The following is a 14,460-nucleotide window of genomic DNA, read 5'->3' as shown; positions in this document are numbered from 1 at the left end:
ACACTTTGAGTTTATTTCAATAACAGCAAGGTGCCAAAATGCTGATACTGATGCTGGCCTAGTTGATATCTGCTCACTCAAAATTCTGACACTAGCCTTAATTCAGAACTTGGTTCATGCATATGTAGGGATTTCTAAACATAAGAAAAGTGATAAAATGTGGTCATTAATTTGAGAAGAGGTAAAAATTAATGAGATCAAGATTTTTGATACATTGTGCTTGATGGTATCTCTATGTCTATGGTTTTGCAAATTAGTCAGATTTACATAGATGTGGACGGACATATTTGTCCATACCTGAACTTGTGACTAGATATTGAGAAATATCAATCAATTTCAAAGGAATTGATCAAAATATATTTATGATAAAACTTTGAGAGGTTTAAAGTCAATGATGATAGTGATTTCTCTTGACATGTCCAGGGAGAATATTGTAATAATCCTACATTATGTCAAAATGGCAATAGGTTTAATCACTTTACTGCACCTGTTGTTGATTTCAATACATTTTACAGTAATTGGACTGTCATGATCACTTTTTGTTGTTTTTTATTTATCCCCCACCTGGAGGGGGGGGAGGGGGGCATTTAGCTTTGCCAATGTCTTATTCAATATGAGCACCTATCAGCTTCATTTTTTCAATGGATTTTCGTTAAAACATTATGGAAAGAACGATTATGAATATACTTTGGACTTTGTTGTGTTTCAGAGGCCCCCAAGATAAAGACCATGGTCAACCTTGTTCCATGCTATATAAAAGTATAACCCCTCACCCCTCTACCCCCTAAACTGATTTCACTAGATGGCAGACATTTTCTAGTTTTTCACTGTTAACATTCTCAATTTAAGACAATTAACTTTAAGTACACACATTTCAGCAAATTAAAGCAATGATGATTTCTCGCATCAATGATAATTATTCTATATAAACCATATGCAGAAGTGACAATTAGCACAATCATGCTTTTGTGCGATACCATCACTGGGAAAACTGCTAAAGTATTACCACTGAAATATATATGTTTTTAAAGTATTTTTGTTGATTTCAATGTGTTCTTAAAATCTATTTGTTCAAGAATCAAGTTTTTTTGTTGGCTTTTAGAAAAAGTACAAAATGTGAATCTCAGGAAAACCCTGCAGTAATTGACCATCAGGCTCTAAATTTATACAGATGCACAGGGGTACATTTCAGTTCCCAACACTAAAGCTTTTCTAATTTTTTATTACGTCCCTTAGACTGTGTTATGTATGTGATATGTTCACATAAAAAATAGTCACTGAAATGGGATACCATAGAAAGAGAAACGTTATCAGGATTACAGGAGAGAAAGACTAGATGCAGAATGAAACACAAATGCCCTCAAGAAATGGAGACAGAACATGTGCATTGCCTAGGTTTCGGCACTCCTGTTGTACCGAGCTAACCTCCTGCAATATTGAATGCATTATTTATGAGTTACAAAAGGAAATTGAGCTGGGCTGAATCCTTTAACATAGCAGAAACTGTAACTTTTGTAGTTTGGTGCACAAATGAGCCAACTTACAAAGTGTCAGAAGATGCATGGAAAAGATCATTATCCACGGAACATCAGGACTCTTATAATGCTCCGACCTGTTCCACAAGGCCAGCATGTTACGCTTAAACAGACCCAGGCAGTTACACAAAGGATGTATAATTATTACAAAATTCCGAAGTCTGTCTGGATTGAAATGAATATCGCTAATGAGTTAGATCTGACCGATGTTTCATTAGTACTAATGATTTATCAAGACTACTGGCAAATTTCACAAGAATTTAGTCTATATATCGGTCCAAGTGCTGTCTGGGGAGGTCCATTGATGAGAAATAACTAGAAATTTGTATAGAAAGTACTATACCAAATGAAAACTGGCGAGATCTCAGTCCTGAATGTTACTTATTTAACAGGAGGATTTTCCTGGCTATACATGTAGAGTATCTAAATGAATCATGCAATTGGTTGTATGGTAAAGAACATGTCTGTCACACAAAATATTGATTGAAAATATTACATCATCTGTACAATACCAAGCCCTTTGTTGTTCTTTGTTCAAACCTTAATCCATGCTGTTAAAATCATTGATTTTTACTTTGAAATCATCACATTTTGGTCGAGTTTACTATTTGATTGTTAATTCTTGTGGGAGTTTTTTTATACTGTTAAATCATTATTTTTTGTGCAAGTTTTTGTACTGTTGAAGCAATACTTTTTGTAGAGGTTTTAATTTCATTTAATTTTGGGTGACTTGTAATTTACAAACTTAACTACTGTACATATACTTCTTTTGGCGTGATCAAATTTTAGTACATTATAACTTTTTATCAAATTAGCACAATGATAAATTCTTATATCCACAATAATTACTGTGAAATCATGATTTTTTTTTTTTTTTTGTCAAATTTATTTTCATTGATTTTGTTGATATTCTGAATTCACAAATTTATATGTCCCGAATTGTTAGAATAAGTATAAGTAGTCTTATTGAACTATATATATATTCACAAAATCCAGTCCTTAAAAATAATGAAAATTGAGCCCCACAGAAAATATGGTACAGTTCATTATAATCAACATAAAGTAACTGCAGTTAACACAGTTATATCTTAGTCCAATACTTTCACTTTGAACTACTTTGAAAAGTTGATAAACAGATAAAGAATGAAATGGATTTTAGTATAGTACTTGTGGAATTCATTAGTAAGATTTAATCTGTGCCAGCATAAATGCATATTTTTGTAAAACCAAGAAATTTGTGCTCAACAAAAATATACAAATTTACAGACTCCATTGAACATGGTAAATAGTGATCAGGATTACAACTTCAATTGTAAACTTCAAAGTGCAAATCAAGGTTATCCATAGATATTTGACATTGGAAGAAAATGATAGTTATATTCTTCTTGATATATAATATATCTCCTGGAAAATCTTGATTTTTGACCTGTTATGAAAAGTTCTCATAGCATAACATTAAGGATAATACATAGAATGAACGCCAGTAATTATGCATCAGTTTGACATATTGTTTTAAAGAGAGATTGAATCAAAGGATTATTTTACCTTGAGGACTATGTAATGTATTACTTGAGGGTGATCAGATGGTGCAATGCTACTCACCTTTCACTTCCACATCCAGGTTCAATTTCCCAAACATATGTTGAAAATATGGCATCACCTGCCGACCATGTGGATTTTCCCTGGTAATACATAAAGATCCCTTCCCCATTCCCTTCTGGGCCAACAAGACTTGTTTCACAATTGTTGAAACATAAATAAAGTTGATTTTTATGTCTAATGCATGATTGGCAGTTTATCAATATTATTTTTATTTATTTTTGCGATATAGATACAAAGGTGAAGCGGTTTATTGTGCTAAACCAAAGGATGTGTTTGACTATATCGAGCCTCTACCTGACGGACACAGGGCAAAATGGGACAAAAACATGAAGAAGATAGAAATCATCAAACAGATTGATAAGGTAGATATCTAGATTAGATATCATTATTAAAGTTGCTTTCTGTTTCTGTTTGTACATATATATAAACCTTGTTTATTTTATCCTTCACTGTGCAATGGGAGATGATACATAGCTGTCATTCTGTGAGGCTGATATGTGTAGGCAGCAGTAACCTTGTGTACATGATATCTCATAAACCCCTGAACAGATTTGATTCATATTCACACCGTAGTATTATACTGCCAAGGTCTACATCTGATAAGATTTTTGGTGGTCATTCAGGGCTCTCAATCTGCCTGATTTGGGGCCGATATTCGGCCCCATTCCCAATGCAAAATAGTATCTTTTTTCCCCAATTTAGACCCCAACTTTTCCCAATTTTAAGGAAAACACTGATATTTTCCCCAATTCTAAGGGCCTCAGGCCCCAGTCCCAAAATGGGGTGTGAGAGCCCTGTCATTTGTCAAGCTTAAAGGTCAAATGTCACCCTTGACCATTTTGATCCATGATGGTAGCGACCAGATCACACCTGTTTTTAATGACCCTCTGTCTATAGCAACAACTTTCTTCTGATCCCATGGGTGGTTGCTATAGACAGGTTTGCTTTATTGGAAACGTGTTTTTCAGGTTGTGCATCTTTATACAGAAATAACACTAAGTATGAAATACAATAATGTGTAAATTTAACTACATTTACATATACACTCGAATCTCTTGCTTTTGAAATTTAACATTTCAAATATTCAAAATATTTTGATGTGAAGTAGATACTTTTTATTGTATTAATTGAATTCTTGTTGTTAATTTCATTAGGGAGAAATGAATAACATTTCTCTTTTTTGCATTTTGTGGATTTTCATTAACTACTCAAAGACCTCAGTACACGTGAAATAGATACGTATGATATGAAGATTCCACTTAAAGTTTTTTAAAAAAATGTATCCATTTTGTATTTTTTTTTTTTTTATTTGTAGCTTTAAAGATTAAAATGCAGAAACAACTAGTGATCAAATAGGTTTAGACGTGAAACTCGAACATGAAACACTTTAAAATCTTTCTTTTTATACATGGAGAGTATTTTGGGTGTGATCAGGTACAACATCTAGACTGGAAAATTATCAGTTTTCTTGCAGCTGTGAAACGGTTATTAATTACAGTAGGGGGCAGCTCTGCCTGTAAAAGATCTCATACTGCTGACTTTAAACTGTGTGTGTAATGTATCACTTCTGTAGGAAATATCAGCCATGGTTCAATGTTTGTAAACTGTGCTGTCAATAAAAATCTATATCAAAAACAAATTCGCACTTAATTCATTTATTGTAGATATAAAGACTAAGCATATTGATGCCAGAAAGGGTCATTAATCTAATAATTAGGAATCTCTGAGACCAGTGTAACATCAGGACTGTCTGAGACCAGTGTAACATCAGGACTGTCTGAGACCAGTGTAACATCAGGACTGTCTGAGACCAGTGTAACACCAGGACTGTCAGAAACCAAAATAACATTAGGACTGTCTGAGACCAGTGTAACATCAGGACTGTCTGAGACCAGTGTAACACCAGGACTGTCAGAGACCAAAACAACATTAGGACTGTCTGAGACCACAGTAACATTAGGACTGTCTGGAACCAGTGTAACATCAAGACAGTAACATCAGGACTGACTGAGACCAGTGTAACACCAGGACTGTCTGAGACCAAAACAACATTAGGACTGTCTGAGACCACAGTAACATTAGGACTGTCTGGAACCAGTGTAACATCAGGACAGTAACATCAGGACTGACTGATACCATTGTAACATCAGGACTGTCTGAGACCAAAATAACATTAGGACTGTCTGGAACCAGTGTAACATCAGGACTGACTGATACCATTGTTACATCAGGACTGTCTGAGACCAAAATAACATTAGGACTGTCTGAGACCAGTGTAACATCAGAATTGTCTGAGACCAGTGTAACATCAGGACTGTCTGAGACCAGTATAACATTAGATTGTCTGAGACAGTATAACATCAGGACTGTCTGAGACCAGTATAACATCAGGACTGTCTGAGACCAAAATAACATTAGGACTGAGACCACAGTAACATTAGGACTGTCTGAGACCACAGTAACATTAGGACTGTCTGAGACCAAAGTAACATTAGGACTGTCTGAGACCACAGCAATATTAGGACTGTCTGAGACCAAAGTAACATTAGGACTGTCTGAGACCACAGTAACATTAGGACTGTCTGAGACCACAGCAATATTAGGACTGTCTGAGACCAAAGTAACATTAGGACTGTCTGAGACCACAGTAACATTAGGACTGTCTGAGACCAAAGTAACATTAGGACTGTCTGAGACCACAGCAATATTAGGACTGTCTGAGACCAAAGTAACATTAGGACTGTCTGAGACCAGTGTAACATTAGGACTGTCTGAGACCAGTGTAACATTAGGACTGTCTGAGACCACAGTAACATTAGGACTGTCTGAGACCACAGTAATATTAGGACTGTCTGAGACCAGTGTAACATTAGGACTGTCTGAGACCAGTGTAACACCAGGACTGTCAGAGACCAAAACAACATTAGGACTGTCTGAGACCACAGTAACATTAGGACTGTCTGGAACCAGTGTAACATCAAGACAGTAACATCAGGACTGACTGAGACCAGTGTAACACCAGGACTGTCTGAGACCAAAACAACATTAGGACTGTCTGAGACCACAGTAACATTAGGACTGTCTGGAACCAGTGTAACATCAGGACAGTAACATCAGGACTGACTGATACCATTGTAACATCAGGACTGTCTGAGACCAAAATAACATTAGGACTGTCTGGAACCAGTGTAACATCAGGACTGACTGATACCATTGTTACATCAGGACTGTCTGAGACCAAAATAACATTAGGACTGTCTGAGACCAGTGTAACATCAGAATTGTCTGAGACCAGTGTAACATCAGGACTGTCTGAGACCAGTATAACATTAGATTGTCTGAGACAGTATAACATCAGGACTGTCTGAGACCAGTATAACATCAGGACTGTCTGAGACCAAAATAACATTAGGACTGAGACCACAGTAACATTAGGACTGTCTGAGACCACAGTAACATTAGGACTGTCTGAGACCAAAGTAACATTAGGACTGTCTGAGACCACAGCAATATTAGGACTGTCTGAGACCAAAGTAACATTAGGACTGTCTGAGACCACAGTAACATTAGGACTGTCTGAGACCACAGCAATATTAGGACTGTCTGAGACCAAAGTAACATTAGGACTGTCTGAGACCACAGTAACATTAGGACTGTCTGAGACCAAAGTAACATTAGGACTGTCTGAGACCACAGCAATATTAGGACTGTCTGAGACCAAAGTAACATTAGGACTGTCTGAGACCAGTGTAACATTAGGACTGTCTGAGACCAGTGTAACATTAGGACTGTCTGAGACCACAGTAACATTAGGACTGTCTGAGACCACAGTAATATTAGGACTGTCTGAGACCAGTGTAACATTAGGACTGTCTGAGACCACAGTAACATTAGGACTGTCTGAGACCAGTATAGCATTAGGACTGTCTGAGACCACAGTAACATAAGGACTGTCTGAGGCCACAGTAACATTAGGACTGTCTGAGACCACAGTAATATTAGGACTGTCTGAAACCACAGTAACATTAGGACTGTCTGAGACCAGTGTAACATTAGGACTGTCTGAGACCACAGTAACATTAGGACTGTCTGAGACCAGTGTAACATTAGGACTGTCTGAGACCAGTATAGCATTAGGACTGTCTGAGACCACAGTAACATAAGGACTGTCTGAGGCCACAGTAACATTAGGACTGTCTGAGACCACAGTAACATTAGGATTGTCTAAGACCAGTATAACATTAGGACTGTCTGAGACCAGTGTAACAATAGGACTGTCTGAGACCACAGTAACATTAGGACTGTCTGAGACCAAAGTAACATTAGGACTGTCTGAGACCAGTGTAACATTAGGACTGTCTGAGACCACAGTAACATTAGGACTGTCGGAGACCAGTGTAACATTAGGACTGTCTGAGACCACAGTAACATTAGGATTGTCTAAGACCAGTATAACATCAGGACTGTCTGAGACCAGTATAACATCAGGACTGTCTGAGACCAGTATAACATCAGCACTGTCTGAGACCAGTATAACATTAGGACTGTCTGAGACCAGTATAGCATTAGGACTGTCTGAGACCAGTATAACATCAGCACTGTCTGAGACCAGTATAACATTAGGACTGTCTGAGACCAGTATAGCATTAGGACTGTCTGAGACCACAGTAACATTAGGACTGTCTGAGACCAGTATAGCATTAGGACTGTCTGAGACCAGTATAACATCAGCACTGTCTGAGACCAGTATAACATTAGGACTGTCTAAGACCAGTATAACATTAGGACTGTCTAAGACCAGTATAACATTAGGACTGTCTGAGACCAGTATAACATCAGCACTGTCTGAGACCAGTATAACATTAGGACTGTCTAAGACCAGTATAACATTAGGACTGTCTAAGACCAGTATAACATTAGGACTGTCTGAGACCAGTATAACATTAGGACTGTCTGAGACCAGTATAACATTAGGACTGTCTGAGACCAGTATAACATCAGGGCTGTCTAAGACCAGTATAACATCAGGGCTGTCTAAGACCAGTATAACATCAGAATTGTCTAAGACCAGTATAACATTAGGGCTGTCTCTAATCAGTATAATGTAGTTTAAGAACAAGATTTTCTGCCAAATTCTGTCATAGTACCTTCCAGAAACTAAAAACACCTTTTAATATAAAAACAAGAGATGTAAGTAGATGTACAGAAGAGAAAGAATCTGTAATAGAATTAATAAACTATTCAATCTTTTTATTGATAACAATGAAACCTTTTTTCATAGAAACACAGATGAATAGATTCTGAAATAGATTCACCTACCTATGCATGCTTTTACTGTGGCTGCCCATTAGATCAACTGTGCAGTGCATTATTTTTTGAATTGTAAACAAATAAGACAACACATATTGATTTTTTATTAACAAATGTGGTCTATATTAGCAGATTCATCTGGTTAGTTATTATGAATTTGCCAGTTTGTATGGTAATTTTAAAAAGTGTTTTATATCTTTACATCAATTTGTCTTTAGTTTACAAAAGAAAAATCCCGCACATCCTTTCAAATTCAAGAATGTTTCAAACCTGTACAATATCCAATCCCCTGACTTTGAATCAGAATTTGATATTTTGGCCCCCTTGGCTAATTGCAGAATCCACATGAAAATGTACAAGTAACTTATGTGTTTTGTACCTTGCAGGACCTTCGCGTGAACAGAGCCTGTACGAACAGTGCCTGTATGGGACTAATATCGCCACGTGATTTTGTAGACTTAATATTAATTAAAGAAACAGATGAATACTTGTCAACCAATGGTGAGTTTAAAAAACATACTTAGCCAATCAGATGTCTGCATTTTGTCAACATTTATGGAAATTTTGATTTGAAATTTTCATGGTCTTTATTAGGTCATCAGACCCTTTGGTCTGATGACCTATTGCGATCGCCTTTTGTCCGGAATGGTCCGTCGTATGTTGTCCGTCGTAAACATTTTCAACTTCTCAAGTTCTACATGTCTTGAGCTGAAACTTACCTGAAATGATCGTGACATGATCCTGACCAAAGTTTGTTAATTTCGGGTTGGTCCGAAATCTAACATGGCACCATCTTGAAATCACATTTTCGACTTCAAGACCTCAAGTTCAAAATTTGAAATCTTGTATTTTATGTCAGATGACTGGTAAGGCCCATGGGCCTCTTGTTTTGATTTGACATGATTTAATATGATTCTGATTCAGAGGGTTCATTACTTTGGGAACAAAAAACATGAAATTTAATTCATCTCGCATGAATTTTCATCATCAATCACTTTAACATTTGATTCTGATATAAAATTTAGATATTAAGTAATACTTCCACAGTATCATAAAATATAAAAGTTAAAATGAGATAACTCTTGTTTCCAAATTTAGCATATACAGAATTAAAACTGCAAAATATAGAGGCAAAGTCATGTAAAGGTATTCAGTTTAATAAGTTGGGTAGTAGTGATTTTTTTGTCCTGTTTTACAGCTAAACACAGGCTGTTTCCTCAAGATAAAAAGTGTGTTACTTTCCCAAAATGAAGAAATACTGATACAGTACATTTCTAAATTTTAAAGGAAACAGTACTATATTTTCCCAATTTATACAGGCACTTGTTTCTGTTAAGAGACACTTTACCTGTCTCAGTCAAATTCAACTTGGCAGTTTCAGTTTTACTTCAATTAATTTCAGTAATCCTTTAATTTGGTAATACAAGTACTCTTGGTTGTAAGTTGATATATAAATATCACATTATTATTTAATTTACTTCTGATGGTTTAGACATGTATGAGGTACATTAATGGTATATTTTAAATTTTTATACTTTTTACAGTTAGTAAATGTTGTGTAGATAATGAACCTTATTACAGGCAGCCATTGTGTAGTGATTGTGTTTTCCAAACGTTTAACTGGACCTAGAACTCCAGACACAATGCTGCTGTTGTTTATTACACAAAGACCTACTGCCATTCTCTAGAAACATTCCCTGTGTATACGATGCAAGTGTCCTGTACATTATATAGTTCAAGTAACAAGCTTTGACAAGATCGGTGCTATAAAATCTCTGAACTCTGATGAAAATATTGATTTTGCAAATGAAAACAAAGCTTTTACGTAAATCTTTATAAAAAGAGGAGGAAAAAGTCTTTTTAGAATACAACCAAACAAACAATAAGCACACAACAAAAAATGGAAATAAATCTTTTATTTGCATGCAGATGTGAACTTTGAGTTTTTTCAATCTGAATCTATGAGCTTATTATTATGATAAGTTCAATTTTTTTCCCTCAGCATCATCATATTCACATGGCATACACTTTTTCCTTTATTCTACATTTATTCAATAAACCAAAGAACTTGTTTGGCCAATGTTCAAGGTCATAATTTTTTTCTAAATGATCAAGAGTCTAAAAGTAATATTTCATTACTAAACATCTTCAAATAACTTCTTGTGTAAAACCAAAAGGCCTTAAGTCATTATACCTGCTTAGAAACATGCTGAGGGGAATGGCTTTCAAAGCATTAAAAAATAAAGACCTTGACCCACTTTTCAATGTCAGAAAGATTCAAATGATTTCTTCTTAGTTACACAAAGGCTATTTTAGTTAGCTTAAAAGCACACTGAGATAGATAGAGGCTTCTAAAATGTGATGAAGTAAATGTCCTTGATCCTGTGCTAAAATCTGCAAACAACTTCTTATTAAAAACCAAAAAACTGTTATACATATGTTTTGCCTGTAGCAAACTAGAATGAAGAGTAACTAAGGTTGTTAAAATAAAGATGGGGTCATGATGTACATATTCAAGATCTGTGAAAATCTGAAAAAAATGGATTATTAGTATGAGAAAAAAAATTTGATAGAGAAAATATTCAAACAAAATCTTATTCTGAACTGTAGCACTCTTTTTTCGATTATGTTAATACACTTTTGTTATGCAGTAAAACAGGATTAGAGTGTTATGTTCACCAGAGCCGGAAGTGTACGACCTCGACTGACTCAACATTAACACACAGTATATCTGTTACATCTGCTACGTCCCCCACATACAGATCTTAGTGATAACATCTAACAAAGACCGCCTACTTAAGTAAAGCAGAGCCCAAGATTGGTAGTTGTTGTGGAGATTAAATTTACCTCAGTGTGTACTTGTCACTGCACTGTGCTGTAATAAACACTGTTGTTTAATTTGTGGTTAGGATGACAAAGTGAATATTTCTACATTCAAAGTACACACTAGTCTTTATACACATTTATTATTGTTTGTGAATTAACAAAATTCTCATTTAGGTTTAATTAAATCTTTGTCAAGAGTTGCTGCCATTTAAACCATTCATGCCGTGGTACACTGACAACTTACATAAAGGACTATAAAAAATCAGCTCTGAGGATCCCATAAATGGGAATAGATTTAAAATCATAGGAACAACTGAAGTAGTTTAACTTAGGTTAGGAAGGCTTTTTGGTGATAAAAAATACCATATAATTAAATGAAATTTGTGACGACTTTTGGGTTCATTTGGTGTGTTCAATAAGCAATATTTTTTATTTGTAATAACCAAGCATTCATTTATTGAACACCTTTAGCTAGGGCCTAGATTTTCTACAGTACACACCGGCAGCTTGTTCTCATACCAGTTACCAAATTGATCTGCATCCATGGTCCGTTGTCCCTCCATAAACTATTTTTGTCATCACTATTTCTCGAGAAGTACTGGATGAATCTTTTTAAAATTTCATTTGTAGGTTCCCCTTAGTCCCTAGTTGCACTCATTATATTTTGGGACTGATCAGAAAAAGAAAATGGCCGAAAGGCAGCCATCTTGGATTTTGACTTTGGAAGTTTGATATTGCTATTTCTTTCGAAAATTTCAGATATAGATTCACTTAGTTGTACTCATTCAGGTTTGGTTCTGATAATTTAAAAAAATGGCCTATAGACAGACATCTTAGATTTTGAATTCGAAAGTTTGTTACCTTGGATTTTGCCTGGTAAAGATTGTTATTGCTATTTCTAAAGAAGTACTGAATGGATATCTCTCACATTTTCTGACATATGTTCCCTTCTTCTATCCTTGTTCTCGTTTGATTTTGGGACTGATCAGAAGAACAAAATGGCTTCCAGACAGCCATTTATGGATTTGGCAGGTAAAGAATATCATGGCTATTTTTGCAGAGGAATGTTCAAATGTCTTATCATTCAGAGCAAAAACAGAGAAAAGAAGAGAGAAAAAACAGAAAAAGTCCAACTTTCAAAGAACATACCATAAACAATGGTGGGCGTCAAGATCCCTCTGTGATCTCTTGTTAGATTACTGTATTGAAATTTTATTTAAGTAATAACTAATGAAAACAGATAATTTTCAACTAAAGAGATTAAACTATTGATTTTGAATCTGTTTCCAATCAAAGAACTCAATCATAATGCTTTTTAAAATGATAAAACTTAAAATTGTGAAATTTTTAAACAGATTCCCATATTCTCAGGGCTCCCTTTGATGTTTGAATGATGGTGTGCATATCAAATTTTAAAGTGGTGGTTTAAAATTTGTAGAAGTAAATCACTACAAACGCTTTGTGCTGAAATAGCTGAAGTTAGTAGCAGCAACAGAATATTGATTTTCAGCATATGATGTTAATTGACATAAAAGATATGTTGTGTTAAAGATGTTAAAAATGTTCATAATTTGAGGGGATTTAGATGTTATTTTAGATATTTACATTGGTTAGATGTTGTTTAAGATGTTAACAATGTTTTGATGTTACATGAATTTCAGATGTTAATGATATTTATATGTTGTTTCTGATTTTCTGATGCTTATTTCGTCTTTCTGTAGTGTTACATTGGTCTACAGACAATATCTAAATGTTCAGCTTTTAGTATCATATGACTCCTGTAATAATTTGCAAATTTTGTTCGTATTTCAGCATTCACAGAAGGTGTCCATTTTTTTTTCTTTTTTTTTTTTTTTTTCATTTCATGTTTTAGATACACAAATTGATTGTCCAGTCTCAACTGATTTGTTTTGTATTTCAGCTATACCTACACAAAGTGACTCTCCCGAGATCAAACTTTTAAGTTTTTCGGTATAATGTTTGTTTCATGTTTCAGCTATAAGTATTGTTCACAACGACTGTCCCTCTGATGAAAAACATGTAAGGGGACATAACTACAGCTGTGGTATGATTGTGTGTAAATATCCAAAGTAAGTCTCCCATGTTAGTGGGGGTTCCAATCTGTCACTATGCATCGATGCCTGTCTTTGTTTTGCAAGCTTGGGATTATCCTGCATCTGCCATCTTGAAACTGAAGCATTGATAGTTGTATATCTTGTCTTTTTCCTGTGTATCTGTGTCGCTACATCAATAAAAGTCATCAGGAATGCTATTTTCATCATTCATTTGTTCAAACATAACTTCCATTTACTTAATTTTGCAATTCATTGTTCACAGTAAGCATGTGAATTACATAACATACACATGTGAATGTCCAACACAATCACAAATAAAAAGTGTAAATGGAAAAAAGGTTTCATAATTTCAAAAATTGATGAGAAAGTTTGCTTTTTTTAATTAAATTTTTAAAGTCATTTTTAAAGATGTTTAAATGACTTTTAATCAGTCTTAACTGAAATCAAACAGAGCCTTTAACTTCTGTTATTGATATTATCTCTGTACAATGTATATAGAAAAGCTAGGTAGCTACATGTTAAGAAGCTTGCTATCATACACTTCTGATTAGGCCAGTAAGGCAAAACCAAGCATCTTTATACACCCTTCAGGAATTCTGGCATACATAAAAGTCGAAATATAGTACAAAGATTTGAAAAAAAAAATCTCAAACTTTTAAGAATGAGTGATATATTCACTTTTAAACATTGAAATCATAAACAATTTATTTAAGAAGTGAAGAAACATGTCTGTTGAATTTATTTTATCAGTTGAGAAGATAAGAATTTACGGTGAATAACTTCTTTAAAACATGTATTGTCAGCATACAGCATGCTCAGATAAGTTTATGATCATCTTCAAAATATATGTTAAATATGACTTGTCACTATCTCTTTTCAAGAAATTTGAAAGTTTAATAAACTTGTTTCTGACAATAACACTTAATATCAGTTTTCTTTAAAAAAAGCTATATAAATTATTTCTCTGCCTGCATCCGATTCCTTGAAAATATCAAAGTTACTAATTTCATTAGTGTATATAATTGCCAATTTTACTCTCCTACATAAATATTAATTAAATACTAAATTTGATGTAATAGAGTGCCCTCCTAGGAATTGGAATGTTAAATAAA

The 14,460-nt window shown here is 34.6% G+C and overlaps 1 protein-coding gene across 1 annotated transcript in view; it reads left to right on the top strand.

Annotated features, from left to right (window-relative positions):
* Window positions 1-14,460, top strand: part of LOC132543059 (stAR-related lipid transfer protein 5-like) — a 40,400-nt gene that overhangs the window by 10,583 nt on the left and 15,357 nt on the right. Inside the window, exons 3-5 of the mRNA XM_060206513.1 lie at window positions 3,367-3,499; window positions 8,834-8,948; window positions 13,270-13,363. Coding sequence (XP_060062496.1) covers window positions 3,367-3,499; window positions 8,834-8,948; window positions 13,270-13,363 — 342 coding nt within the window. The remainder of the gene's footprint in view (window positions 1-3,366; window positions 3,500-8,833; window positions 8,949-13,269; window positions 13,364-14,460) is intronic.

Source organism: Ylistrum balloti, unplaced genomic scaffold, assembly GCF_031769215.1.
Source record: "Ylistrum balloti isolate Yb309-2 unplaced genomic scaffold, AGI_CSIRO_Ybal_v1 Utg369740, whole genome shotgun sequence".
NCBI lineage: Eukaryota > Metazoa > Mollusca > Bivalvia > Pectinida > Pectinidae > Ylistrum > Ylistrum balloti.
Note: the sequence above shows the minus strand (reverse complement) of the source record. Positions and strands in the feature narration are given on the sequence as shown.